This window comes from Balearica regulorum, chromosome 3 (genome assembly GCF_011004875.1).
Source record: "Balearica regulorum gibbericeps isolate bBalReg1 chromosome 3, bBalReg1.pri, whole genome shotgun sequence".
Taxonomy (NCBI): Eukaryota; Metazoa; Chordata; class Aves; order Gruiformes; family Gruidae; genus Balearica; species Balearica regulorum.
The window spans coordinates 55,791,666-55,819,307 of NC_046186.1; the positions used below are offsets into that span (position 1 = coordinate 55,791,666).

Below are 27,642 nucleotides of genomic sequence, written 5' to 3' on the forward strand. Positions count from 1 at the left end.
AGAAAATGAATACTGATGATGCAATTTTAGAGTCAGTTGTCAGCACTGCCTCCTACCTGTCGCCTGCCGAGTTCTATGCTTCTTTCAAGCTCCATTTTGGCAGCTACCAGTTCTTGTTGATGGTTGTGCCTTAGCTGGTCAATGGCTGCTGCATGTTGATGATTCAGCTCTGAGCGCAAGGAAGCTAGTTACCATGAACAAAAAGGAAAGTTTATTTTGCAAATGTTTACATTAATTAACAATAACAGTCCAGCTCTGCCAAGTATTGCTGCTGACCTCACACGCACTGTTTACATCAGCTAAGCAACTGTCCTATCATTCTATTCCCATTACTTTCTGAAACATTCTCCATCGTGAAATTTGGTGACTTACTCCTTCCAAAAAAACGTAAGGGTAAGATTTTTCAAAAGTGAACAGTTTGGGCTTACCTGTTAAAGCTTATACTGATTTTAAGAGGAACAACTAGGTTAACATTGAATGACTCCGAGATACACTACAGTATTACAATACTCATATACGTACATGCATGTATGTGTGTGTATCTTTGTATCAGTAGAAATAATGGTTTTGGACCCACTTGCAAATTTTTAAGTAGAATACCTAACATAGCTTTTCCTTCATCCTCCAGCTCAAATCGTAGAGTCTGAAGTTCCTGTTCCATCTCCAGTTTGAAACCTTCCATGGCTTGTTTATGTGTTTCTTTCAGCGCCTGAAGTTCTTCAGAGTGTTTCTGTTGTAAACGTTCTTCTAATTCCTATGAAATCACAATTGACAACATTTATTCTATACCAGCTTAGGGAATTTATAAAATATTAAACAATAAACAACTGGCCACAAAAAAGCAGGCATTAGCATACTCTAGAAATCATTAAAAATACACTAATATTGCTCATATTTTCTTCTCTAAGTTATCCTACAATTATATTTTTTCTTTTCAGTGGCCAATGGTTATCAAGATTACCTGTGCATAAAAACTCCGTTCTGCTCACAGCTGGAAAAGAGAAAAAAAATACCTACAGATATAATTACAATAGCAAGCAATGTGGTAAGGTGCAGATCCACAGATGATTCTAACGTGCATGCAATGCACATTTGGGAATTTCTGTTCCCCATTGACACCCATGTTTATTCTCTATCAAAGTGTGTGAAGCATCATGTTCCTGGTGTACATCTGCTAGTTTCATTTTGAAGAAAAGAAATCCACCTTGTGTCCTCCAAGACCAGTCTATGATGTGAACCAAAGTACACTAAGTGAGGACAACGGGAAAATTGCTTGCAAAGGTACACTCTAGATATGAACTTAAAAAAAAAATATATTAGATGCACACCCTATTAAGTACCATGCACTGCCAAAATTTGAATTTTAAAGCTGGTTCAGACAAGGTTTTAAAAAAATATCTTAGGTGTGACATTGTTCTGGACATGCAAATTATCTTGCAATTTACAGAACATCGTTTATACAAATTTTAACATAATGAAAATGTAGAATACATTACAAAAGCAGTCAACTGACAGGATATATCAGAAAACACATGCAAAATTAGGTAACTATAATAGAAAATACAGGGCAACCTATTCCAAATCAAAACTAGAATATAATGCTACAGATAACAATGTCAAATTACTGTAAAGAAACATGTGCGTTGATAATAATTTTACATATATATACACCTACATATACGCACATACTGGTAGAGTATAAAGCAAGACATGAAACAATTCCAGTATTAGAGATGACTTTCAATATGTCTTAATCAGATTTAACTGGATAAAAATGTTACTATAAGACAGCAGCTGAAAAGGAAATATAGTAGTTACGCAGACACTTTTCTTTACTAATTCCAACTGTGTACATAAATTGCTAAGATGGCAACATTCTCTACATGATTCGGAATATCCATATGAACATGCCTTTTGTTCTTGCTCTTTTGTTTCTTCCATGTTTTGAAAGGCAAGGATATGGGCCTCCTGAAGTGACTTATGCCTTTGCTGATGCTCCTCTTCTAATTCCTGGATCTCCTGAGTCAGCCTCTGTCGCTCCTGACTGAACTGGGCTTGTAGCTGTTGCAAAGAGCTCTGTGACTGGGAAAGCTGCATCTCCAGATTCTGCTTCAGTAAGGAGATCTAACCCACAACAGAACAGCAAATACCTGTTAGTCATTAATACTAACATCAACTCTGAAAAAAAACATTCAAAAGAAGAAAACGCTTGAAATTTTAAAGCCGGAATGTTAACTAAAAGACAGACAAGCAATGTCATCCATCTACTGAATTTGCTGTTAATATTATATCCGAGAGATAGAATAATTAGATTTAAATAGGTTTGTAAGGGTTATCACATCTGTCAGTTCATACTACAGCACTACCTATAACACGATTTTTCATGGCCAAATTATCAAAATTTACTTCTAGGTTTTGTATAAAGATCAATAAAAATGACACTATCAAGATCTGAAATCAAACACTCGATCATTAAGATAAACTATTCTTCAGGGGAACATCACATCAATTCTGTAAGGAAAATCCTGCTGTTGATAGGGGAGGATAGCCTGTGACATCTAGATTGAGTTTTGTATCTTTTGATATGATATGGTCCTACCTACTGGTAGTTTTCTCATTTAAAAAGAAATGGTAGCATACCACTCTACATCACAAATTAAATGTTACACTTGATGGATTCCCCACCACCACTTTTTTTTTGTTAGCTCAGTAATACTATGAGAGTGATTTCTCTGCTGGTTTTAAAGATCTAAGATCTAAGCAATCTGAGTCACAAATATTCATTTTCTTAGAAATACTTGATTTTACAAATTATGCTTTTCTCCCAGCAAGCATTTTAATACGTTCGAGTATACTGAACTCCCTGAAAAAGTCCCATTTTCTTTCTATAATAACGTTGTACTTTGTTCTTCCCATCAGATAGCATCTTTTCAGACTGAAAATACTAAACCTGTATTCCCTTTAGAGTCAAACATGAGAGATATACTCTCCAATTCTGGAAACAAGATTTCAGCAAAAAAGAATTTTGCTACAGTGACTCAAAGGAAGGAAAAATAAAATTGCCATGTGACAAAGAATTTAAATCAGTAAAGATACTTTATAAGTCTCGGAGCATTACATAAAATTGAATTATAAAGGAAAGTCTGATAGTGTCATTTGATTCAGCATATCTTAAATTAATTATGACAAATTAATAATGACATTGCACATCAATTTTTTGATTTACAGAACATTAAACCCCACCACATAACAAGAAATTAACAGCAGCACAACAAGGACAACTTGCAGCATGAACATTATTGTCAATCATGTTGTTTTGGTTTTTTTTCAGAAGGACACAGCTTAAGCAGATTTGAAAGAAAAAAGCTACACTTAAAGGAAAATTAGCTCTAAAACAAAACAAGCAAATTAATTTGAATGAAATGAGCATGACTTGTTGCATTTCAAATTCATCAGGTCTTTGTGTCTGGACATATATAGTCTACCTTCTAAGTATACTGTATCAACTGTATTTTACTTCAGATACCTTTGAAACAGATTAGCTACAATTGAAGGAGTGAAGGCCTGTACTACATTCTTTAATCTGAACTATTCATGTAGTATAAGAACCTTTCAGTAAGTACACTAAATATAAATATCACATACAAATTGTACAGTGTCAGACCAAAGGTTCATCTCATCCTCAGGGTTCTGCCTCCAGAAATGGCCAACCTGAGTTACCCAGGGAAAACAAGGCCAAGGCATAAATGTAGGGATCTGGACTCCAAAGTCTACTAGCATCCAGCAATCTTTCTTAAACCAGAAGAAGTATTTTAGGGCAACTTAATGGAAGAAATATTAATTAAATACAACCACTATCTGAATCCATAGAAGCCACAGTATCCTGTGGCAAATTCCATATAGACGTGCCAATTTGACACAATGACCTCTAATACTTGTAATGGAAAGGAGTCAAAACAAGTTCCCTTTTCATTTACGCTACTCATGTTTTGTAGGTCTCCATTATTTCCCTCCTTACACCCTTTTCTATACTAAACAGTCTTGGCTTAATGTATGGAAGCTATTTGTATCTATCATCACATATCTCCTACTTTTGCTCTTTTTCTACTATTTCTTTTTAAGATTAGGAGACCAAAACAGCATAAGGTATTTTAAATGAGAGTAAACTCTGGTTTTATATAGTGGTTTATATGGTTCTACATGTTACGTTCTTTATTTCTCTCCTATGTTCCTAATATTTTATTCACTTTTGTGACTCCTACTGAGCACTGAGGTGATGTTTTCAAGGAATTATATATTACAGTTCCTAAACCTACTCTCTAGTTTTAACAGGTCAAGGTAAGGTTCATCATTTTCCACAAGAAGTTAGAATTTGGTTGTTTTTCCTTGCGTATCACTTTGCATTTCTTTACACTGAATTTCATCTGCTATTTTATTGCCAAGTCCCTTGGCTTTTTATAGCTATTCTATAATTCTTCAGTCTTTGTCCTTCCCACCCTGAATAACTTTTTATAAGCTGCAAACTTTCCCACCTTACTTATTCATAAACAACCTGCAAAAGAAAATATGTTGAACATCAGGGTAACTCCACTGATAATCTACCTTCGCTGTGGTAACAATATATTTAATATCTATCTTTCAACCAGTTACTTATCTATACAAGAACTTCCCTATCGTATCATGGTGTTCTAGTTTCCTCAGAAGCCCCAGGATTTCTTGGCTGATCTCCTTCAGCATACCATGGCCAGGGCTGCCATGCTGGTAAGACAAACCAATCAACCGCATATCGCATTCTTTCTCTTCAACCCTAGAAACTCACTCCACTGATGCAGTTAGCTTGCACCACGCAACTGCCAGCGTGGCCAGCTCTGAATTTTCTACTCTCAGGTTTGTTGAGGTTTTGTGTTTGTTTCCCTGAGACCATTACTTGGCTCTTAGCTCTTCTACTCCTTGTCTTCCATCTATCCCATACTCCAGTATCTGTCCCCCTACTCCTCTCCTCCTTTGCTCTTTTTCTTCTTCGTAACTCCATTTTTAGTATCATAGGAATGTGCAGTTAGGGTAGTCTTAAGAAATTATCCAGTCCAATTCTTTGCACTAGGTGGGAATTGTATACACAAATTACTGCTTAAAAATCATCTTGTACGAAGGAAATCCCCCAATTTTCACTCAGATTCTCTTCTTCCTCCTCTGACTGCCTGTGGCAGAAATACTGCGATACTGGACAGATGTTCTGTCCACTCTTACTTGTCCCTTTCACCATGTTTCTGTCCCTCAGGTTTATCAACATTGCCGTCTCATTCACCACGGCCACTAGGAGGTACAATTCTAGGAGAAGTCCTGCAGAACCTCAGGTAATTTAATCATCATACTCTAAAAAAGCCTTTCATGATAACATTCAAATGGAGTCGACCATGGTATCTCAGCCAAATTTTTATTAAGACGACATGAAAAAATATATTTTTGGCTTGAAGTTAAATCTGTCTCTCACTTAAATTCTGATAATTCTCAGTATATAATTTATAAACATTTTTGGCATAAGCCAAGGGCAAAACAATTTTCATTTCTTTCTTGGAAATGCAGAAAACATTTTAACTGAGTGTGCTGGTTTTGGCTGGGATAGAGTTAATTTTCTTCATACTAGCTTGTATGGCTCTGTGTTTTGGATTTGTGCTGGAAACAGTGCTGATAACACAGGGATGTTTCTGTTACTGCTGAGCAGTGCTTACACAGAGCCAAGGCCTTTGCTGCTCCTCACACCACCGTACCACCGAGTAGGCTGGGGGTGCACAAGGAGTTGGGAGGGGACACAACTGGGACAGCTGACCCCAACTGACCAAAGGGATATTCCATACCATGTAACATCATGCTCAGCATATAAAGCTGGGGGAAGAAGAAAGAAGGGGAGGACATTCAGAGAGATGGCGTTTGTCTTCCCAAGTAACTGTTACATGTGCTGGAGCCCTGCTTTCCTGGAGATGGCTGAACACCTGCCTGCCCATGGGAAGCGGTGAATGAATTCCTTGTTCTGCTTTGCTTGTGTGCTCGGCCTTTGCTTTACTTTTTAAGCTGTCTTTATGTCAACCCACAAGTTTTCTCACTGTTACCCTTCTGATTCTCTTCCCCATCCTGCCAGGGAGGAGTGAGCGAGCAGTTGCATGGGGCTTAGTTGCTGGCCGGGTTAAACCACAACACTGAGATGACCAAGAGAAGTCTGACATCTGGCCAGGAGGCTGTCTTAGAGGAGATCAGGAATTTCCTTCTCAAGAGCAGTTCACACTTCCACCAGATTAAAGTGACTGCAAAACCTCAGCCTGAAATGAGTCCATCTCTGGAGATGCCTATTTGCATCAACAGACTATACAGAAAATAAAGGACAATGAAGATTAAAGGATTTTAACAAGCAAGTGAGACTTGTCTACCCTTCTCATATGTTTTTGTTGTTGTTGAAAGTACATCAAATATTAAAAATCTGAGTTATTTTTAGAAAAGTACATGATTTCAAACATTATTTTGATTATTAAGTACATATACCGATATCCTTAAGAATACATTTTTGAAAACATTAGTGCCTCCCTTTGCATGTCTTTGGAGCATCCCTTCTACATACTCCTGTACTGAGAATTCAAAACAAAACAGCTCTGAACACTATTCTTCTGAACTTTCAATACAGTTATCCAAGGTTTTCAGCACATTAAAAACATTGGTAAGAATTTTAAAAATAAAAAAATGGAAAGAAAGAATATTTTGGCTACAATTATGACTTGCACTGCAAAACTGCAAATTATAATACAGCGTCAATCTCATGCTTTGTAGAAAGCTCTGCGATACACATTCGCACTGCCCGCAAGCTTGCTTGCTTGAACAATGACATAAAAATGTTGCCGACATTATGACCATGTACGTAGTGTTTGATGTTCAGTGATAGATACATTCACACAGATGAATGGACGCAGTACAGAAGCTTTTGGTAACTAGCGGCAAACGTTCTCCTCTCAAATATCACCACATATTCTATTTTGCAGGCTAAAGCTCTAAAGCAGTATTACAGGAGATGCAGATTTATTAGTGCAAACATGCCCTGGTTACAAGCTGTAAGTGCGAATCACTTACATTGCTGATAGATTTATGCAAAGCTTCACCGAGACAGTGCCGCTATGAAGAAAAGATCACAGGAATAAAGGGAAACATTCAGAAATCAACTAAGTAAAAGAAAAAAGGGATAAGGAAGGGAGAGTAAAACATAGAACATTGATTATAATGTGATCAGGGAAAAATAAGTTGAAAACTATCTGGAAAAAAGTATGAATACGTTGCTTTGACTGAGTATATAAGCTACTGAGCATAGAACAGAATGATGCGTTTTCCTGTTATGTTTTGAATGGACACAATAGCATTCTCTCTTCAACATAATGCTACCATATACTCATATGTTACACAGCTGAACACTTTTGAAATTATCCAACTGTTTTCTCTTCTCCATTATGGCAAATAATTTTGGGAAGAAATCATCAAGTATACCAATTTGCGTTACTATTAGAGAAGACGTTAGGTAAGGATGCAACCAACAGTCAGCTGTGTCTCTGAAATATCACAAGCATATTAAACACATAGTATTAAAGATCAAATTTCACTGCTGAAGGGCAGAAAATGAGTTTAGTCTGCAATGAAGACATGTTTATATTAAAATACTTCTTTTTCTTAAAATTCAGAATGAGATGAGTACATGAAAGACTCTTCCTGAAAGTCTCCAGCAAAAAATGACTTTATGTACCACTTAATAGTAGCGTTGATTGTGAATGAAAAGAAAAAAATAAAAACATATCACCAAGTAAATGCTCCCTATGAAATATTATTCATCATACAAATCATATACATCATTCTATATATATATATTTAAAAAAAGGACCTGTGTGTTTATATATATATGAATGGTGTAGCTAGGCACACCCACATGCACCCAATAGTCTTCAGAAATGAAGTGAGAGCAATTTCAGATCCAGCATGAGCCAACGCCCCTTTTGGCATAGGGCAGCCAAGACAACGGCTTTCTCTAGGAGACAGCAGGTATTGTGACACCAGCTTGGAAGCCTGTATTTGGGAATTTTTAGATAATACTTTGTCAAAATACAAAACGAATAAATTATTATTCGCTCTCCTCAATCTAGAAAAAGGCACAATATAAAAATAAATTACTGTGGAATATCCAAAATTATCTTATTGAAATTGTAAGGGCAACAAGCAACAATTTTCTGTGCCAGGGTGTAACAGTAGGAGGCATCATCCTCCAGTAGACAAGACACTGATTTCAACACTGGGTTTTGAAGGTGCCAAGCTGAACAAATCCACCTATTTTTTTCTGTGCTTCCTTTCCCACCTGTCTGGTTTCTTTAGGGGGGAAGCTGTTAAGAGCAGAAATGATCTCTTGCTAAATACATTTTTAGTTTCTAGAATGTTTGGGGCTTAATTTTGACGGACATATCTAGGCACCACTGTAGTACAACCAAGAAATACTTAGATTTTACACCTCAAGCAGAAAGGTTAGTAATGTTCCACAGTGAAAACAAATGCCAAGTAAAAATACTTTTGGGAAGCTGTATAAAAGGCCTTTAAAAAAGTGAAAGTTGCCCCCTGCTCCTTGCAGAATAACAGATTTCTCTCACTAATAAAGAAACTGGTCTTGCTTCGCTGTCAGACTGGTCTTGTAACTAAAAGTACTAAGATGAGCTAACCATTTCAATACATGTGATTTCACCAAACTTAAAAGTTTTCCAGAGATCTGGAAAGCAGATGGAATTCAAATGAACTTTTGGTGAAAGTTCTGCACAAAAACTCTCCAGTTAACTCCAGTATTTAGATTTGTGACAGATTTCTTGGGTTACCTCATTCACAGCAATCTTTCTGCGACTCACATTTCCCAACTGTGAAATGAGAACAGTAATTATCTTGTGCAAAAAAACCCCCAACTATTAAATGCTCAGATCTTATGGGCAAAAAAACCATGCACAGACAAAAAAAAAGTTATTTTTTAATAAAGTTGAACTTATATATTTCACATTCCTATGTGTTCTATGTGTTCACAGCAATGTTGAATATAGAGTAAATACAGCTTACTGATTTTTAACAAAACTTGAAATACACATGTACTTTATAAATCTGGAAGTCGACTCTATCACTATTCAAAATATTTAATTATAGGACAGCTAGCTAAACATGAGTCCTGGAAAAAAGACTGGAAAAGATGATTTAAGAGTCATCAAGAAAACCTTCAAGTGTGAAAATAAGGTGTTTTTCAGTCAACATAACAATGAAATAAAGCCCTGCTAAAGTAAACCTGATTTCTTGCTTTGAGAACACCACAAACATGGGCAATAAATGTTCCTGCACAGAAATAATAATTAAGAGGACTTTTTAATGGTATGCAATTTATTATCGCATGAGATTTTGATTAAAATGTGTGCTTATACAATACTACTGAAGGATATCTTAAAAGATTCAAACCAACTTACTTCATCTCAAAACCAGTTAATGGTGAATCATCACTAAAATCAAACAGGTATTCACTAGGATTAATACTAAACCTGACCACAATTTATTATTTTCACCCTTTATTAGACAGTAAATAATTTGCATAAAATACACACATGATAGAATTGTAAATTAGAATTATATAGGCTAGTCCATTGGTATGGGGGCTGATTCCAGCAAAACACATAGCAATATAATCAGATGCAGCTCCGTATTGAAAAGTACACAGGACACATTCAGAATGGAGAACTCCAACATAAGTCTGGTTGAAGTATTATTAAGAAATAACAAAATTCCATAAAACCTCAAAACATCCTCATGACTACTTCCACAGCAAGGTCCATGGTCTGGGGAAAAAGCAATGAGAACCATAAAGAACACAGGCATAATTTTTACTCTATTTCTATAATGAGGAGAAGTGATGAGAAAAAAAAAAGGGAGAATGTGGATTTAACTATCTCTCTATTTCTACAGGTTGGAATTCAAGATTATTGGTTTGTGATACTATTGTGGTACAAGAAACCCTTGTTCAATTCTCTCTGAAATCAGGCTTCGCAGATGTAGGATGTACAAATGAATTAGTTTGTTTCTTGGTAGAAAAGGAACTTCTGAAAACACATCTTTATTCAGTATGTATTTATAGGCTATCCTGCTTTTACTTGAGTTTGCTGTCTCATTTTTCAGTAGAAGTATCGTCTTCGCCACCCTCAGCATACACACAGCTAAGCCTCAGATGTAACCAAGAGAACTTCCTCACGACCCAGAGGAACAGCAAAGAGGCTGCTGCATCTTTAGAACCCACTGTCATTGTGGGCTGCTCAGCAGAACTGAAAGACCTTGCATGTGATACATGGGGAAGGATTTGTATTCCCACCTCTATTTCAATCTCTCTCCTAAAAAAGCTGAGTTTTCAATTCAGTTGGGCAAATTTGTGTTGTAGCAAAGCATAGATTTAGAGACTTGAAACTATTCAAGCTCTAGGTTTGCTTACTGTAATGAACTGTTGCTCGTGTTCCCATCACGACTGTCACAGGGGCCATACTTGGCGACCAAACGCTGTCATTTTCCTCAAGAAGGAAATTTACTGCACAACTGACATTTTCACATTTTCATTCAATTGCTGTTTCCTGCGGGACATTAGTTTATCGGATGCGTGAAAGTTCTCTGATTTCATTCTCTTGGCTAAAAGTTACTTTCAACCAGATTACAGAGGCTTGACAGTGAATTTCAGCATCAGTCTTCACGTCACCCAAAGATCAGTTACGTAATGCTTTTTCTCATTGATATTTCAACGTCAAATTGTGACTTTGGTATACACTTTACTGAATTTTCAATACTGCTGGCAACAGGAATTCTTGTGTAATATCCGAGACCCTAAGTGGGGAAGGTCCAGCTTCATCTGTTGTAGCAAAGCAGATCTAGATTACTATGCAAGTCTCTGTCTCATTTGAAGAATGACCTCCAATAGAAGCTTCTAACCTTTCTGAAGAAGAAAACCTATGCACATCCATCAGATGTTAGTAAAAGAGACTAGTTTCTGAGATGCCTACTGAAGAAGCTGAAGGGACCTTTGGCATAAGTCCATTTTATCCAGCTAATAACAACAACAACAACCCCAAAACTGTCGCTCAAGATACATCTTTAGTTTGAAGAGACAGACTGATATGTCAGCAGATGTACTGTCTCTGGCTGCGCAGTGCTTACTTGACAGATGACTCTGCAGAGATTTGGAAAGCAGCTGTTTCCTACTACAACATTTTGTACTTGGCTTGAGGCTTGTGATGTGCTAGGAATGGAAGAGCTGCAAAGTTTGCCCCTCTCTGACTGGTGAGAAAAAGCAGCATTTAGAGCCCCTTCCTTCTCTCTCAAAACCCAACAGTTTTCTGTTGAGGAAATGAAGTGTATGGATAAGGCATTCTGAAATGTGTAACTATCTCCAGAATCTAGTTGGTCCCAATTTCCTCCTGTTTTTGTAGCTACCACAAGGTACAGTAGTTATCCTCTTGCTTTAAAAAGATGGAGCTCTTCTCTTTTCCAGTTGCAGGAGTCTATCAAACTGCTAGGCAAAACGCTTAGGTATTTTGACATATTTTTACCTGTTTGGATTTTGGATTATATGCTTTTAATCTGACAAACTGCAGGTTCAATGGTCAGAGGATCATTTGAATCTCTTGATAATTTTTCAAGTTTTTGGAATGGTGCTAGAGCTTAATTTCATTTTATTTATTTGTCATAATGCTGTCAGGATTTTAAAGATTATATATGCACCTTGGCTAATCCTTCCTGAGGCACAGAAGTATCTGTCAAGAAGTGCCCTTAATCTAGAATTTTATTCATCTGCTGAACTGCAGACAAATTTTGCCCCACCTAGTAAGTTCTCTCTCTCATTCCTCCCAGGGTCCACTGTTTTCATTGGGTTTGAACCTATGCAAAAGCTGCTTGAGCTACTATCTTCCACAGCAAAGAGGCTAAGTGTAATGTTTTAAAACTAGATTCTTGCCAGAGTCTTTACCTTGTATTTAAGGGGAAAACCATATACAGATATAAGATTAACATTTTATTTGGGGAATGAATGGTATTACTGTTGGATTTGGCTTAGATTTCAATTTAACAATTTTGGAAGTGTAAACTTAACTCCAAATATCAAATTAAACTCTTTTCTGACTCATGCATCATTAATTACATACTGTACAAAGAAATTAATGTTCTTTTCATCCCTTGACAGGTAAAATTAAAAAGTCGTTCAGTCTCCTCCAGATTTACTAACTCAAGCACTGCCAAACAAAAACGTGTAGTATTAAATCCCAATTAGAAGTTTATGATCAGAGAGACAAGTTTCTTTGGATATGAAGAACTGTAATTTCAAACATCAGCCTAGATGTATTTTTAAATTTAATTAAACACAACACTGTGAGAGAAAAAAATTAAATGAAGAAGCAGCGAAGGGAGAGATGAAAAAGAAGTTCAGTAGCACATTCTTTAACAGAGCAACAAAGCTAACATGTTAGTATTCCTACCATATCTCACTGAAAACTTTGAAAACTCTGATTTGTTCTGTTGCTTGTGCTTGTTTTGCTGAGTAGCTCTTAATTGTAAACGGTCTTTAATGAATTTCCTCTGTTACATTCAGAGTATTTTAAACAGAGTAAAATAACGAGGAGCACAGTACAGGCTGAATGGGCTCACCATAACTAAAGCTCAGAAAAACAGATAGCGCAGCTGAATGTTGTGCATTTGTTTTCATGTTCAAGCTTCAGACAAAGCTACAGTGACCACTGCGGATTGAACAAATGCACCAACCAGTCCTCAGGATCACATCTCTGCGTGGAACAGGGAGCCCAAAACAAGGGGGATTCTATATGGAGAAGTACAGACAGTCGTGAACAGGGGGAAGCACCCTCAATACATGGCCCTCTGAGGGCTGCAGGGTCTCTGCACTACACTATTATTCACATGCTCACATACAATAGTTTTTGACTTGCTTAAAGCATAGGTTTCCCACTTAGAATACAGGAGTGCTGATTCTTCTAAATCAGTGGTGAGTGGCAGGGTGCATAAGGACATTGGATCTAGGCAGAAGCTCCCAAAGCTCCCCTGATTCTGAGACCCACAGGAGTTGCAGTACAGTCCCATTCAGACCACAGTTTTGAGAGCTATAGTCACTTCTGAAACATTTCCAAGAGCTGCAGAAAGTGGCATCCCTTTGGGGGAAAAAAAAAAAAAAAAAATATATCTACAGATGAAAGACGAGACATAAAACCTTACCCTGAACTGCATTCCAGGTGCCCTCTGTTCCCTCTTTGGTACGATTTTTCTTTTTATTCTTTCAGATTTCAGCATTTTAGATTTCTAAGCGCTTTTTATATGTCACCAAAAATCCTTTACCATCCACTAGATGTCATGGTAGCCTTACTAGTATTACTGAATACCAGAATGACCAAAGAGAATTAGGATGGAGAAGTTACTTTGAATTTACTTCCTCTCTGTTTCCGATAGAGAAGCCTTTACACAGTGTGTGCAGGACAATACCAAGTGAAGGGAAGCAGAGTAAAATGATTGTGCTGAAAATTAATCTGCCTTCTTTCAGGAAACCAATATAGCGTACGTGCAGGTTATTTCTTGTAGAAATTTCCAGCATCCATTCGACAGCAAATCTTCTAAAGCAAGGATTACCCAGGCTGTGGAACAGACCAGTAATCCTCATGCTGGGGAAATAAAGTAGCATTTCCCGATTCTGCTAATGCAGATGCACGTCAGCTCTGTGATAAGCACCTCCACACAGGCAAGTAGAGACGGAACAATAACTGCCCTCCAGTAGAAGCCTGGTCAATGGTCATTTACAGATATGCACAGGAGCTCTGAGACTTTTCTACAACGCTCCACTTTGTGAACAAGAGTATGCTCAGTGGCCAGGGTTTTAAGATTGAGTTTGAAATTTTCTGAAAACTATAATTTGAATAATGTCTACATCAGAAGAAAATATTTACATTTTGATATAAATCAGTTTCTCATCTTTACTTTGACAGATTAAAAAGGAACACACTATCATAGAAACAAGCTCTGAATAGGAAACTTCTACAATTTTTTTCAAAAAAGGAGAGAATCTTTGCAGAAAAAAAAAAATAAACAACAGTTACCAAAGCATATGTAGTATACTTTTGTCCATTCTCTCTGTAATACTTCTAATATTTCCATTAATAGAAGATGATATCTTGGTGTGCGAAAAGTTGACAAAGTTAGAAAGAAGAATGTCACGCTAATACTTGGTCACACAGTAATATGAAGCTACAAAAGAATGGAAAAAAAAAAGCTGACAAAATCATTTATTTTACTGGAACGCGTGTTTTACTGAAAAGTAAGGAAGACAGGAGAACCAATATTTGCTCAAATATAGAAAAGCCCATCCACAATCAGAATACTTGATTCAGTTTACTAAGAGAACCATTTATCACAAGAAAAAATAGATAAAAATAATAACACAGGTCTTAACCTGTACATTTCAGTGCCCAGAAATGAAGGTTGCACAACATGGAGAACCAGGAGAGAAAGCTCACGCTTTAAAAACAGAAAATTCCTGCTATTTTGTCCATGGTTGAAGCCTTCTCAGCAGTAAAATGTTTCTAAGAAAAGCGTTAAAAGCCCATTACACAGCTAAGAGAAATGGAAAAGAGCTAACACATCTGAATTCACTACATATTTCATGAAGAAACTCTCACATGGATTGATGTAGAAGTACTTAGTACAATTTACAGGAGAAAAAAAAAGGAAAAGCACTTTCTCTTTTTTGTGTCTTCTAAAACTATTTCTCTTACCAGCGATAAGAACTGCACACGTGGTCTCTAGACACTGCTCTAGTTAAACTACCAACCACATTTAACTGTAGATGCTTTGCAACTGGCAAGAATGTATTTAAGCACTTAATCAGCTGAATAGCATTTTCTCTCAAGAGAATTATTTTACTCATAACAAAGCTATTGGTAGAATAACAATAATCCCACATGCATCCTATAAGCAACCACTTAGCATTACCGGTATAAAAGCAAAACTATTACCTTGCTTTGTGCAAGAGCTAGATCTCACCTATGAAATGTGCAACAACTAGTAGAAGGCAGAAATTTGTATGTTAGTGTAACATAATTAAAAAACCAAACCAGCTTAGTATACTTTAGGGGCTTTTTTTTTTTTTTGATTGAACATGCATTCCAAGATGGGCAAACTCTATGTTGTATTTTTCTACAGTTTCAGTAACTATACTCTGTCACTTCTCTCCATTCATTTAAACTTGCTTTTTTCAACACTTTGCTGCTTTGTAGCTTGTTTTTATATCAAATCTGAGATGCATCAATACATATGAGAAAATGACCTACTCATATTGATGACCATTTCATTTCTGAATTCAAGCTTTCTGAATAGCATTTATACAACTAAAAGGTGAAGCCCTAGACACTTTCTCAATATAAAGAGCACACATAGACCATATTTTTGGTCAAGTCAGGAGTTCACAAATGATTTAGGAGAGATCTTGGTCTTGTATTATTTTGATAAATCATTGTATAGTACTGCTGGTATAGACCACGCCAATGCTTCAGGTGTAAAAATCTGAATTATGGAAAGAGGAGTTGGAACTCTGCTCAATTCCTAATTTTTTTTACACAGACTTCATGCCTTTCAAATGGGTTTTAAATGCATCTTCCCACTAAGGAAGACTGGGGCTGGGTGTAACAAATTCACAATTTTACACCCCTACTGCAGTACCCCAGGCTGTTCTAGTTCAGTGTAGTTGAAAGACAACAAGTATGAACAAGTATCCTTTTGATGGACTGAAATTTGAATTCTTCCCAATGCTGTTAACTATATACATATATAACAGCAGAAGAATCTAACTTTTGTTGCTGTCTCCAGTCTGTTTAAACTAGACTGTGAACCCTCTGGGGTAAAGAGCCTTATTGCACACTCACGGATTGCCAACACAGCTAGGTTTATTGTAGTAGTTCCTGTAGCGTCAAAGCAGGCCCAATGCAGTTTCCACTCAGAATAGCATCGTTCTACATTAACGCCACCAAAGTGTATAGTAATCTTTGCATTATGAAACACATACTAAAAATCTTCCACTCTCTTCCATAACAACAATACTATCTTTGATTTTCTTCTATGATGAAATGACTAGATCTGTGGATGAGAGGAGAACAGTGGATGTTTGTGACCTTGACTTCAGCAAGATTAACATCCTTGTATCTGATTGTATCACAATTCAGATGGGTGGGCTACCACATAGATGAGAACTGTCCAGATGATCAGGCCAAAAGGGTAGCAGTTAATGGTTCACTCTATCTGAAAGCTTGTTACAAGTAGAGTTCCTAAGGCATCTTTTCCCGGATCTATTCATTTTAGTACCTTATCAATGTGGACACAGATAGTACCCCCATGGAGTTTGTGGATGACACCAAAATGGGAGGAGTAGAAGGTGGAGCATGGCACAGCGCAGGGGACACAATACACTGAAAGGGAGGGCTGCCATCCAGACCTACGTAGGTTATAGGTATGGGCCGATAGGAACTTCACAAAATTCAACAAGCACAAATGCTAAGTCCTTTACATGGGATGGACTAAACCCCTGCATAGGTTCACATTGGTTTACAGATTTGCTTCACATAACGTAGTTAACAGTAGGCTAAACATGAATCAGCAATGAGGCCTGGCAGCAATGAATGCCAGCAGCATACTGGGCTGTAGCAACAACCAGTAGGTTTGAGGTAAGGGATCAGTCTCTTTGACTTGGCACTTGTTGCACGTCACCTGGAGGGCATATTCTGTCTCCTCCCCCAGCTCCTTCGGCTTTGGTTGCACCAGTACAAGACAAATGCTGATAAACTTGAACCTGTTCAGTGGAGAGCTACCACCAAGATGGCTGGGATTGGAACATGTATCCTTCTGAGGGAATTCAGTTTGTTCAGTCTAAAGAAGAGAAGGCTCTGTGGGACTTACTAGCTTTCCAGCACCTATGAGGCAGTTACAGAGAAAGCAGATCCAGCCTTGTTACAGTGGTGCACAACAGGACAATGAGAGACAACAATCAAACTGAAACAGAGAAGGTTCTTTCTAAATATAAAGAAAAAACTCACTACGAGGATAATTAAGCACTAGAAGAGATTATTCAGAGAGGCTGTGGAATCTTGATCCTTGAAGGTTATTCAAGACCTGACTAGACAAAGCCCTAAGCAACCTGGTTCAACATCAGTGTTGACCGATTTGAGCAGGAAGTTGCACTAGATGACCTCCTGAGGTGTCTTCCAACCTAAGTGAGTCTGATTCTATGATTCAGGTCAGTGCAACTCTCAGAGGCAACCTTTTGTGTACTGCAATCAGGGGGAACTTTCTACAAACCCATTTCTCTAAGAGTTAAGTTACCTATTTTGTATGCTATGGTCTGGAATACTCTCTCCTCCAGATGTAATGGATAAAATGTAGATTCTTACAGAGGGAGAGCTTAATTCCCTACCACCAACAATAAATTCTCAGTCTTTATGAAATACCTATCCAACTCAAACACTGGTATGGAAAAGCAACAGCTGGATTTAAACAAAAAGTGAAGTCTTCCATGGTTTAGTTTCTTATTAGTCCTCTGAACACACATGCTGTTATGAAATGGGGCAACTCTTTGGTACAGTAAAAGGAACAAAGAAAAAAACCCAACCATTTTGCATAGGCAGACCATTTCTTATGTCTGCAAATTCTCTAGTAAAATTCTCTTTATTACAGTTAGCTTTCTGATTCAAAAATTTCTTCCATATGTAGAAATAAAATTGTTCACCTGCAACATACTAATTTTCCATTCTGAAACTGCAGGTTAGATTTATTATGGTATTTTTAAAAGGTAGACATAAGTAAAGTATTTTAAAGGTATGTTAAAACTACAGAAAGTTTAACATATCCTTTTCAAATTGTACTTTCCTAGAGAAAATGCTATTTATAGATAGAAGAGAGTAAATGAAGCTTGGGTAAAGGCAGTAAGTGAAACTTAAAATCAAATGAGTTCAAGTCTTATTACATTCATGTTGTAAAAAGTAACAGACCAAGAATTTTGAAAACCTCCAGCTTTTATGAGCTTAAGCCACAAGATTTTACAAGCTTAAATCTCCTTGTCAGCAAAATACATTGTTATGCATTCCTATAAGCAGCTGTATAATCAAGTGCATGTTCAGTTATTAGACTTCCCAAATTAGACAGCAAATTAAAAGCTATCCCACAAACACCCTGGAATTGCAGGCATTTAATGAGTTCCAAAATCTGTTTCTCTTACTTTAAGATGTATTTGTTCATTATCAGCTATTCTTTCAAACTGTACTCAATAAAATCAGTTCTCCAGCATTTATGGTTTGGAAAAAGTACAAAGCAAGTATTTTCTGTGAATTATCTAGCATAACTCAGTTTATAAATATGAGTTGCAACTAAAAACTCAGTATTCATAAAAAAATTATCCAAAAATAATGTTCAAAATTACTTGAGAAGACATAACTATAAGAAATGCGTTGTAGAATCTGAGGAACGTTTTGACTTTTCTGTCATTTGTACAGTGTCATTACTGTAAAGAGAAGGGATACCTTCAAGCCCAAACAATTATCATTGGTAAATATTTACAACAGAATAGTTGAACAGACAGAGAATCAAAAAAAAAAATCTTACAGTGAAGAGGTGAGACTGTCAACACCCTGTTACTCCCCCCAAACAAACCCTGTAAAAAGTTTTATTCACATTCAGTGTAAAGAAGGATATGCATATAATTTTAAGGCTTCTTCATATATTACTCAAAAAGTTCAATAATGATTAGGTTTAAAAAGCATTAGGCTAACAAATTTCATTTCAAAGATAGATGTCGCAACCAATTTCAGGTAGTTAATTGGTAACAAACCACCAGCAACTAAATTGTAATGGACTTCCAATTCTCAGTGAGACCATAGTTACCTGGTCTAAAAGATCTTCAACTTTTTTTTGCCATCCATCCCTTGCTGCATTTTTTTCACGTTCTTTCAGCTGCAACAGCTGAGTCATGGCTGCCTTCTTATCCTCTTCATGCTGAAGCCTCAGCTCTTCACGAAGCTTATTACATTCCTGTCTAAAAGCAAATGTCAAATAACTAAAATACAGTGGATTTTGTGCAATAAGTGAAAAAGAATTAAGAACTCAGTAATCATTAGAAGAACTTAGATAATAACAAAACCCTTTGTTTTACATTGCATTTTGCTATTACATTTGTATGATGATCGCTACTACATACAGATGATCAGAGGGCTGGAGCACCTCTCCTATGAGGACAGGCTGAGAGAGTTGGGGTTGTCCAGCCTGGAGAAGAGAAGGTTCCAGGGAGATCTAATTGCGGCCTTCCAGTGCCTGAAGGGGCCTACAGGAAAGCTGGGGAGGGACTGTTTATCAGGGAATGTAGTGACAGGACAAGGGGTAATGGGTTTAAGCTGAAGGAGGGTCGATTTAGATTAGATGTTAGGAAGAAATTCTTTCCTGTTAGAGTGGTGAGGCACTGGAACAGGTTGCCCAGAGAGGTTGTGGAGGCCCCATCCCTGGAAGTGTTCAAGGCCAGGTTGGATGGGGCTTTGGGCAACGTGGTCTAGTGGAGGGTGTCCCTGCCCATGGCAGGGGGGTTGGAACTAGATGATCTTTAAGGTCCCAGCCAACCCAAACCATGCTATGGTTCTATGATACATCATTTCTTATTTAAAGAATAAAAGAAAAGAATTAATACTTGCCGAAGATTTTCTGTCCATTTTATTTCCAAGTCACGAGCCATTCTGTCAACTTTGAACTTTTCCTCTTCTCTCATGGCAGCAATCATTGCCTCATGCTGTTGTCTCTCCTGATCTAGTTCACCCTGCAAACACAAACTTCACAATAGAGACTGATCAGCAGCAAAAAAGTATTTCAAACCTTAAATGAATGCATTTGTAACAAAAATGTGAGTTACAATTGGCTCATAAAACTTCAACTATAACTTTTTCAGTGTGTAGTTCCTAATTACACACAATTAATGCCTATACATCTGCTGATATTTCTTACTAGTGGAAGAGAATTCTGCATTCCTATAAAAAGCTGTAAAAAGCAATTTTCCAATAGGTCATTCTGTAATTAATCTTTTCAAATACTGTTACATTGAATCATAGAATAATTTATGTTGGAAAGAACCTCAAAAAGTCATCAAGTCCTGTTCAGTGCAGGACTAAATTGAGCATTACAGCAGGTTGCTCAGGTTCTTGACAAGCACGTTTTAGACTTCCCCCCCTCCCCCTTTTTTTAAATCCGCAAATATTCAGTATTTGCATTTCAAAGCTTGATCTATCTGAATTTGATACAAAGTTCATGTATCTTCTTTCTGTTTCTTGACTGGACTAACTGGGTAGAAACAGGGTTTCAGTATGAACACAGAAAAAAATTTTAGAATTTATACTAATTTCTGTTCAAATTTTACCAAGCTGGAACAGTATTGAGTACTACCTAGAATACATACTTACATGAATGTTTTTCAGCCATGCTTACTTCATTTGTGAGAAGCAAACACAGTTGTCAAAATTTAGACTTTTTACAGTGAGATTTTTTCCTGTAGGATTTTTTCATTTATATATTTTAAAATCTATTAAGATAAATGATATTGCCAGTAACCTGCTATAGATGAATATTTAAATGTTATAATAGGTGAAGAGAGAAGAATGCAGTAGTTCATATGGACCCTTAAAGAAATTATAAAAAAAATACAGAGGAAGTTATAAACTGTAATAGGGTGCACATCTAATGACCATAGCTGAAAGAAATTTGTTTTTAAAAAAATAAATAAACCAATATCCTGTTTCAGGCTGGTTTTGTTAAGAAAAGAACACCAGTATGAAAACAGATTCGGGGAATTTTTATTTTTTTTTTAAATATTTGCTGCTCTACTTCAAATATTGCAATGATCTTGTAAATGTACAGTTTATTGAGGAAAGAAAAAGGAAAGGTTATACTTAGTATTAAAGTCAATGAGCTATTGACAGGTTAACTGACAGTTCCAGTTCCATCTAACTAAAATGTGTTTAAAATGTTTAAAACACATTAATTTCTTCAATTGTATGAAGTGGTCACGTTTTCTGGATGATAGTCTGCTGTCTTTCAAGATATCATAGCATATATTTTTAAACTATTCTCAAGCATCTTCCAAAATTCTAAATTTGAACCTGAAATGAAGACTGTGCCCATTATTTGAGGAAAACAGGGTATGCATGCATAATGAAAAAAAATTATTAAAATTTTTCAATGAATTCTAGAGCTAATAAGTTCTGGATCTTGTTTTGCACCAAGACACGAAACTGTCTGGAACAGTACTGGCGTAACACACCTTTTTACATTCTCATGAAATTCTGTTAAGCTTCTGAAAAATCCAACTCTGAATATATTTTGTATGGACATATTTTAGCAACTACACAGAAAGATGTGCTTGTAACAATACCCATTAAATACTAAATGTGTTCTGAAAACAACAACAACAAAATACAGCTCAAAACAACACACCGAAAACAAACCCCAAAAAACCCAAACCCCCAAGCCAACCCATCCTAGTTGTTCAGGTTTTTTTCTCTCTGCTTAAAATAAGAAGAGAAATCTCTCTTTTAATGAAGATCCTTCAATAATGTATACACTATAATACTTCTTGCCATTTTAAAAACAAAACCATTGTGACTGTACTTCACACAATTTCTTCTCCAACATTATTGTTACCTCAACACTATACAATGAATCTGTGGTCTCTCGCAGTCTCGCTCTAGTTAATTCTAGTTCTTTCTGGAGTATTTCCTGAGCTTCTTGAAGACTGGAGATATGTCCTTCTGCAGTACCAAGGCCTTGTTCACTTTTTCGTACTAGGTCTTGCAGACGACACACCTATGACAAAAACCCCAATGAACCTTGTTATTTACATAATTATTACTAATGGCAGCCAAGTCATCCTGGTTTCACTTTCTTCCAGTGATTTCTAATTCCAACCTAGACAAATTTTTATTTGCACAGCCTCTTCTCCTTTCATATCACTTAATGTTTCTGTATTAAACCCCAAATTCCTGTAATATTATAAAATCAAAGATTCAATTAAAGGATTTTTACAAGAAGAAAAAAAATCCAACCTACACTTGAAGCTTTTTGCAAGGAAAGAGGTTATATAAAAATAAACTTGTGTTAGGGTATATGTTTCTCTGTCTTCAGAATGCTACCTGTCCATAAGTTAATCCATTGAAAGCTCCATCTAATATCTGTAGACTATAACGTAATCATTTTCCTAACTGCTGAATAACAATACACTTTTCTCTGCCTACTTGTGCTCCAGCTCCCCATCTGTAAAATGATGATACTCTACTACTTTGCTTCAGGTGAGAATAGTAGAGATTGAACATTGTTCATCAGCTATAGGAAAGGAAAAACTTATTAAACATGTATGCTGGAAAAACAGAATAATTGGAGGCAGGGGGGACCAAAAAACAGCAGCTAATGGGAACTGAAGTTTTTGGAGAAGTAATAAGTTTATGTCATTGTCTTTGTATGTTGAGATAAATTAATTCACAATGGGACAAGTGTCTCAAGAAAAGGCTAACCTTTGGTTTGCAGGTATGAACAGGCAACAACTATTCTTGCCGTTTGTTAGCATACAATATGCAAGAACTGTTAGCGACATACACACACACCCCCCCCTACACCACCCTACACCACCCCCCCAAACTCTCTCCCTCTGTATGCAACCCATTAAGTATTAAAACTGCTCCTTTCCTCTCAGCAAGGAATTCCAAATTTCTTTGGCATGACAGATCTCAGGGAAAAATGTTATCTTGAGCACTTGTCTATGTGCTCCTTTGCATTATATGCCAAACAACTAGTAATTCCCTACAAAGCATGACTATGCGAAGGAGAATCCCGACATAAAAAACTGCCCCGATATTACTGATATCCTCGAAGTGGACCACTGTCTATGTATCTGGTAGTAGCACACCACTTGCATGAAGTGTGAAGAGCAGTCCTGTAGATCTAAAGGATATGGAAACATTCTGCAAGAATGCTACTCACAGGGCTTAGGTCTATTCTACTGATGAGAAAGCAATGCTGGAGGCTGTTTAAAATAATCCTTAGTAATATCATCAGAAATCCTTTGCCTGGAGATGGCCAGTCCTAAGGCTACTCTGTCAAGTGATACAAAGAGTCCTTCTGAAAGGTCTTGGCTACAGTGAAAGGAAGGAAATCTATAAACAGCCTCATCCTGAGACACATGTGAGAAAGTCAGTATCTTAAGTTAACCAGAACTCTCAAAAAAAAAAAAATATCCTTGGCAAGTATTTAAGATTACACTGTTCTTAAACAGCTTGGTACTAGGAGCAAACCTAATGAGGCTTGAGTCTTCCTCATCCTTTAGCTAAGATAATTGCTATCAAAAAAGTCTGTCAAAAAGAAAAGAGGATGGCATAGGTTCAAAACCAGCTTTCTCAGCAAGGAAACTAGAACTAAGCTAATATCCACAGAAAGCAATAAATATATGCCTACTGCTAAATGAAGTCTGTAACTCAAAACAAATTATAAAGGAAGCTGCAGTAGAAATGTAAGAGCTAAGCTAAAGAAGCGCCAGACATTTCACAGGGCAGTTTCTTCCAGGTCAGTGAAGACATTGAGAAACTGTTGTCAGTTGTCAATAGAGATCCAAGAGCAAGCTGTGGTTGCAAGGGAAGCACCTGTCTCACATGCTTAAGATAAACAGAGTAATAAACCTAAACATATCACCTCTGTACTACATGCAGTGGATTTGCAGTCCACCCCAAATTTATTGCCTGTACATCCGCTCTCATTCTCTCAATATGCAAAATACACTGTATTAAATTTATCCTGGCATAAGAATGTATGCAAGCTCAATTACTAAATAGCAGATGGCCCTAATTCCCTATTTTAGTTTATGTTAGAGTTACCTATTCCTTAGCTATGCCTCTGTTTTCATCAGTGTGCTGATGAATTTTCCAAGCCTGAACTTGATAGCAGTTAGATAATGAAAACTCATTCGTAAAACATTTGAAGTGATTTCCTTCAAAGCAGGAGCAAGTTTATTACTCATGAACACAAGAGAAGTTGATAAAGAGTAGCTAAATGAAAACCTACAGTGTTGAATGACAACAGAATGACAATAGCGCTCTCCTCAGATCAACAGAGAAGTTAAAGCTAAAAATAAGAAAACTTTCTGTAATTTTGAAAGGAAAAATAAACCTGTGTATGATTTTCTTAACATATCTAACAAATACATCATATTTTTATTAATTTGAATGTAGGTAAGCATACTGTTAAGGGAGCAAGAGCAGTTCCAACTTCAATTTGCACCTTCTCCAAGGTCTGAAGTACCGGCAAAGGCACTCACAACTACCAAAAGGAAGTACAGTCTCCTGTTTAGCAGGTACTTACAACTGATTGATCAGCAGTACTGCCGACCTCTAAAGATGATAGGTTCAACTACACTGGTAGTATATATTATTTGGTGTGTGTGTATATAAATATGGTAGGTACTACTCTGAATGTATATATTAATTAATATTACACATATCAAAACACTGCAAATAATACGTGTCTTACTATAAGTATTTCATGTCATCTTTTGATGGAAATATATGAAGATCATCTGCAAGTCAGGAAGCTGACCAGAATTTACAATATGTTAATTGTAAAAAACATGAGTTTAAATACAGTTAATTTTCCCTCTGTCTCCTGACATATTTTCTGTAGAGGTCTGTGTACCTAATGAGAAGATAAGCAGAGTTAAAACAAGAAAGGCTGTTTATGTCAACCTCTTTTGCTTTGTTAGTTTTGTGAAGGACAATAAAAATTGGTGTTCAGAAGCAGTCATGTAACTTAAATTTGAAGAATACTCTACTTTAAACAGAAATAAGGCGCTGAATAGACCAGTGTAGTCCTAGGTCTGTACTGGACTGTCAGCACAAGATCATTATTGATGAAATGTGGTCTTGTGCACAGGACCGTTAACTGATACAAATGAAGTTAACCCTTACCTCCTGATTGGCAGAAGTCAGTTTTGTTGTCAGCTCTTCCTTCAGGTTTTCCAGCTGCTGCCGGAGCTGATTCTTATCGTCCTCCAAATGCAGTTTCTCCTTTTCAAACTGCTGCTCCAACTCCTTCAGAAAGAGGAAGTAGAGAAGAAATATTAAATACTTGCCATACTGTCATCACAAAGTACAGGTGTACCACATGAAAATTATTCCTCCTGGCACAAATATTCCTAATCTCAAGCAAGAATTGTCCTTTCCTTAAAGTGCCAAACCATGAACATTTATTTCCTTTTACAATGGATGCCTTAATTTTTCAGGTTTTTTCCTAATCTAACTTCCTCGATTAATCACAAAATAAAGACAAACAGGACTTTCTTTTCAATCACTAGTTTCACTTTGCACTTCATTATCAAAATCATTAAAACTATCCCTACTTTCACAGTTTTTCAGTCTGAATTGACACGATGCAGTTTTCACTTTTTATAAAATTACACTGATAACGTGCTTATCCCTTCAGCCCTTACCCATCTATCTCCTACACATAATCCCCACAGAAAATAGTAAAGCTTAAAATTCAGACTGAGTTTTGGGAGGTTTTTCAGGCTGTTACAATAAATGAAATAAGCCCCACACCGCATCTAGAAAATTTATGTAGAACCATAAGAAATCAACAATTAGTCATCAAGTTCAACTACATGTAAAAAAATCAAATAACACCTCTGTTTTCATTCAATCTCTGTGGGGTCATAGCCAAATTCTGAAAACAACTCTGTGCATTAATTATATTTCTCTTACAGAAGTCTATGTTGTATATGTATTTGTTAAAGACTATTTTATTTTTTTAAGGAAAATTAAGCGTATGCTTCAGCTTTATCAATATTCTGAATACATTTTCAGAAGAACAATTTCTGTCACAAAATGCTTAACATGAAACATGTTAAAATGAAGAGCTTTATTATATATTCCAGTGGAATATACTATATAATTTATTATACCACAAAGTCTTCTTGAAGAAGACTAAGGCTGCTAGGTAAGGTGCTCCAGAGCCAGGTAATACAAGACTTCAAGGTTTTCTATGGAGCTACAGAGGCTCCTTTATTAACTCTCTCCTAGGGGGGTCAGCTGTAATGTAAGGTTTAGCATTGATTCAGTGCATCTGTGTAGCCCTGGGCTCAAATTTCTGAGAAATCAATATCATCTCAGAAACAGCTATGAGAATACATAGACCAGAACCACGCACGAAACAAAGTACAACTGCAGGCATTGGTAAGATTGCAGAGACAGGGAGAGCTAAGAGCTCAAGAATTCAAGAGGAAAAAGACTGTCATGAAAAGGTATAAAACTCTAAGGAAAACCAGGGCACTGGAAGACAGCAGCTTAGCGTCATCCAGCTCATTCCAAGCAGCAACAGAGAGAAGCCAACCCTTCCTCAGCCAAAACCAGACTCCTCCAGTGTTTTGCTGGGAGTGGTAAGCACATTAAGCTTAGTAGCTTGATAGTTCTACCACTCCATTAGGGTGTGCAATAGGCAATAAGTAATTTGTGTATACACTGCTTGCACAATCTCTTTGTTCATGGTAGAAGTTGGACAAAATCACAAACCAGAGGGTTACACTTTCAGTAATACATTGCTACACAACGTAACTCAACAAGCGCATGCTTTCTTCACCGAGCCCAGATCAATCACCACGTGGGACAAATGGTGCTTGCTAAACAAGACTTGCTCAGGTTTTTTTTTTGTTGGCACTGTAAAATCTGCTGTCTGCAAAATTTCACTAGTGCTATTCAGACCTTATTCTGATAACTAATTGGTTCTTTTATGATACTTGTCAGTACAGCTGTGCAATACTGCAAAATTATTAGCAGTTCTATTTTCATAACCCTCCTATGAACTGATGCCATTTTTACAGCTCATTTTATAGATGGAAGAATTGAAGCAAAGAGATATATTTAAGTCATTTCTTGAGTCTTGTTCTCATTCTTTAGAATTCTCTTCTGTTTCATATTTTCCAAAGACTTCCAAATCCCAGATGCCTTTCCTAGTCTTCCAGTCCCAATGAATCCTCATGTCCTCTATCCCAAAGCTCCTTGACCATACTTCTTCCTCATACTAAATTTAACTCTTCTCTGCATCTGAGTGATGGTTTCTTCCTTGAATTAGTCAAACCACACAACATGTGCTTAGCAAGACAGGTTTGACAGAGGAGACAGTACACTGATTAAGATTTACCAAGATCTTGACCCAGACATCTCTTCATAGTTAATCTTCCCTTGCTAAAATCAAGTTTCACATTTCTCACATTCATAGAGGTGTTCCCTATTTTAACTAATTTAATGATTTAAGAACATTTTTATGATATCCTTTGTTTTATTCTCTGTATTATTTTAATAACAAACAAAAGAAAACAAAACAAAGAGAACCCCACATCTTACTGAAGTAAAAGAAAAATATTCCCAGTAACCCTTAAGAGACATTGTATTAGTAACAGGCATGTTTAAAGTTACAAAGAAAGTAAACCTGAAAGATTAGACACATGTATGTTCTCAGAAAACTACT

The 27,642-nt window shown here is 36.7% G+C and overlaps 1 protein-coding gene across 11 annotated transcripts in view; it reads right to left on the reverse strand.

Annotated features, from left to right (window-relative positions):
* The window catches only part of FAM184A (family with sequence similarity 184 member A), a 76,703-nt gene that overhangs the window by 14,151 nt on the left and 34,910 nt on the right, over nt 1-27,642 (reverse strand). For 6 of the 11 annotated variants that reach the window (XM_075747970.1, XM_075747965.1, XM_075747969.1 and 3 more), the window contains exons 6-13: nt 25,089-25,211; nt 21,784-21,945; nt 19,788-19,909; nt 18,991-19,141; nt 7,114-7,155; nt 1,912-2,124; nt 601-754; nt 57-184 (exon numbers count right to left, since the gene is read on the reverse strand). In XM_075747970.1, coding sequence (XP_075604085.1) covers nt 57-184; nt 601-754; nt 1,912-2,124; nt 7,114-7,155; nt 18,991-19,141; nt 19,788-19,909; nt 21,784-21,945; nt 25,089-25,211 — 1,095 coding nt within the window. Of the gene's footprint in view, nt 1-56; nt 185-600; nt 755-1,911; nt 2,125-7,113; nt 7,156-18,990; nt 19,142-19,783; nt 19,910-21,783; nt 21,946-25,088; nt 25,212-27,642 lie in introns of all 11 variants that reach the window. The other 5 variants (XM_075747968.1, XM_075747966.1, XM_075747962.1 and 2 more) reach the window with 3 other exon arrangements.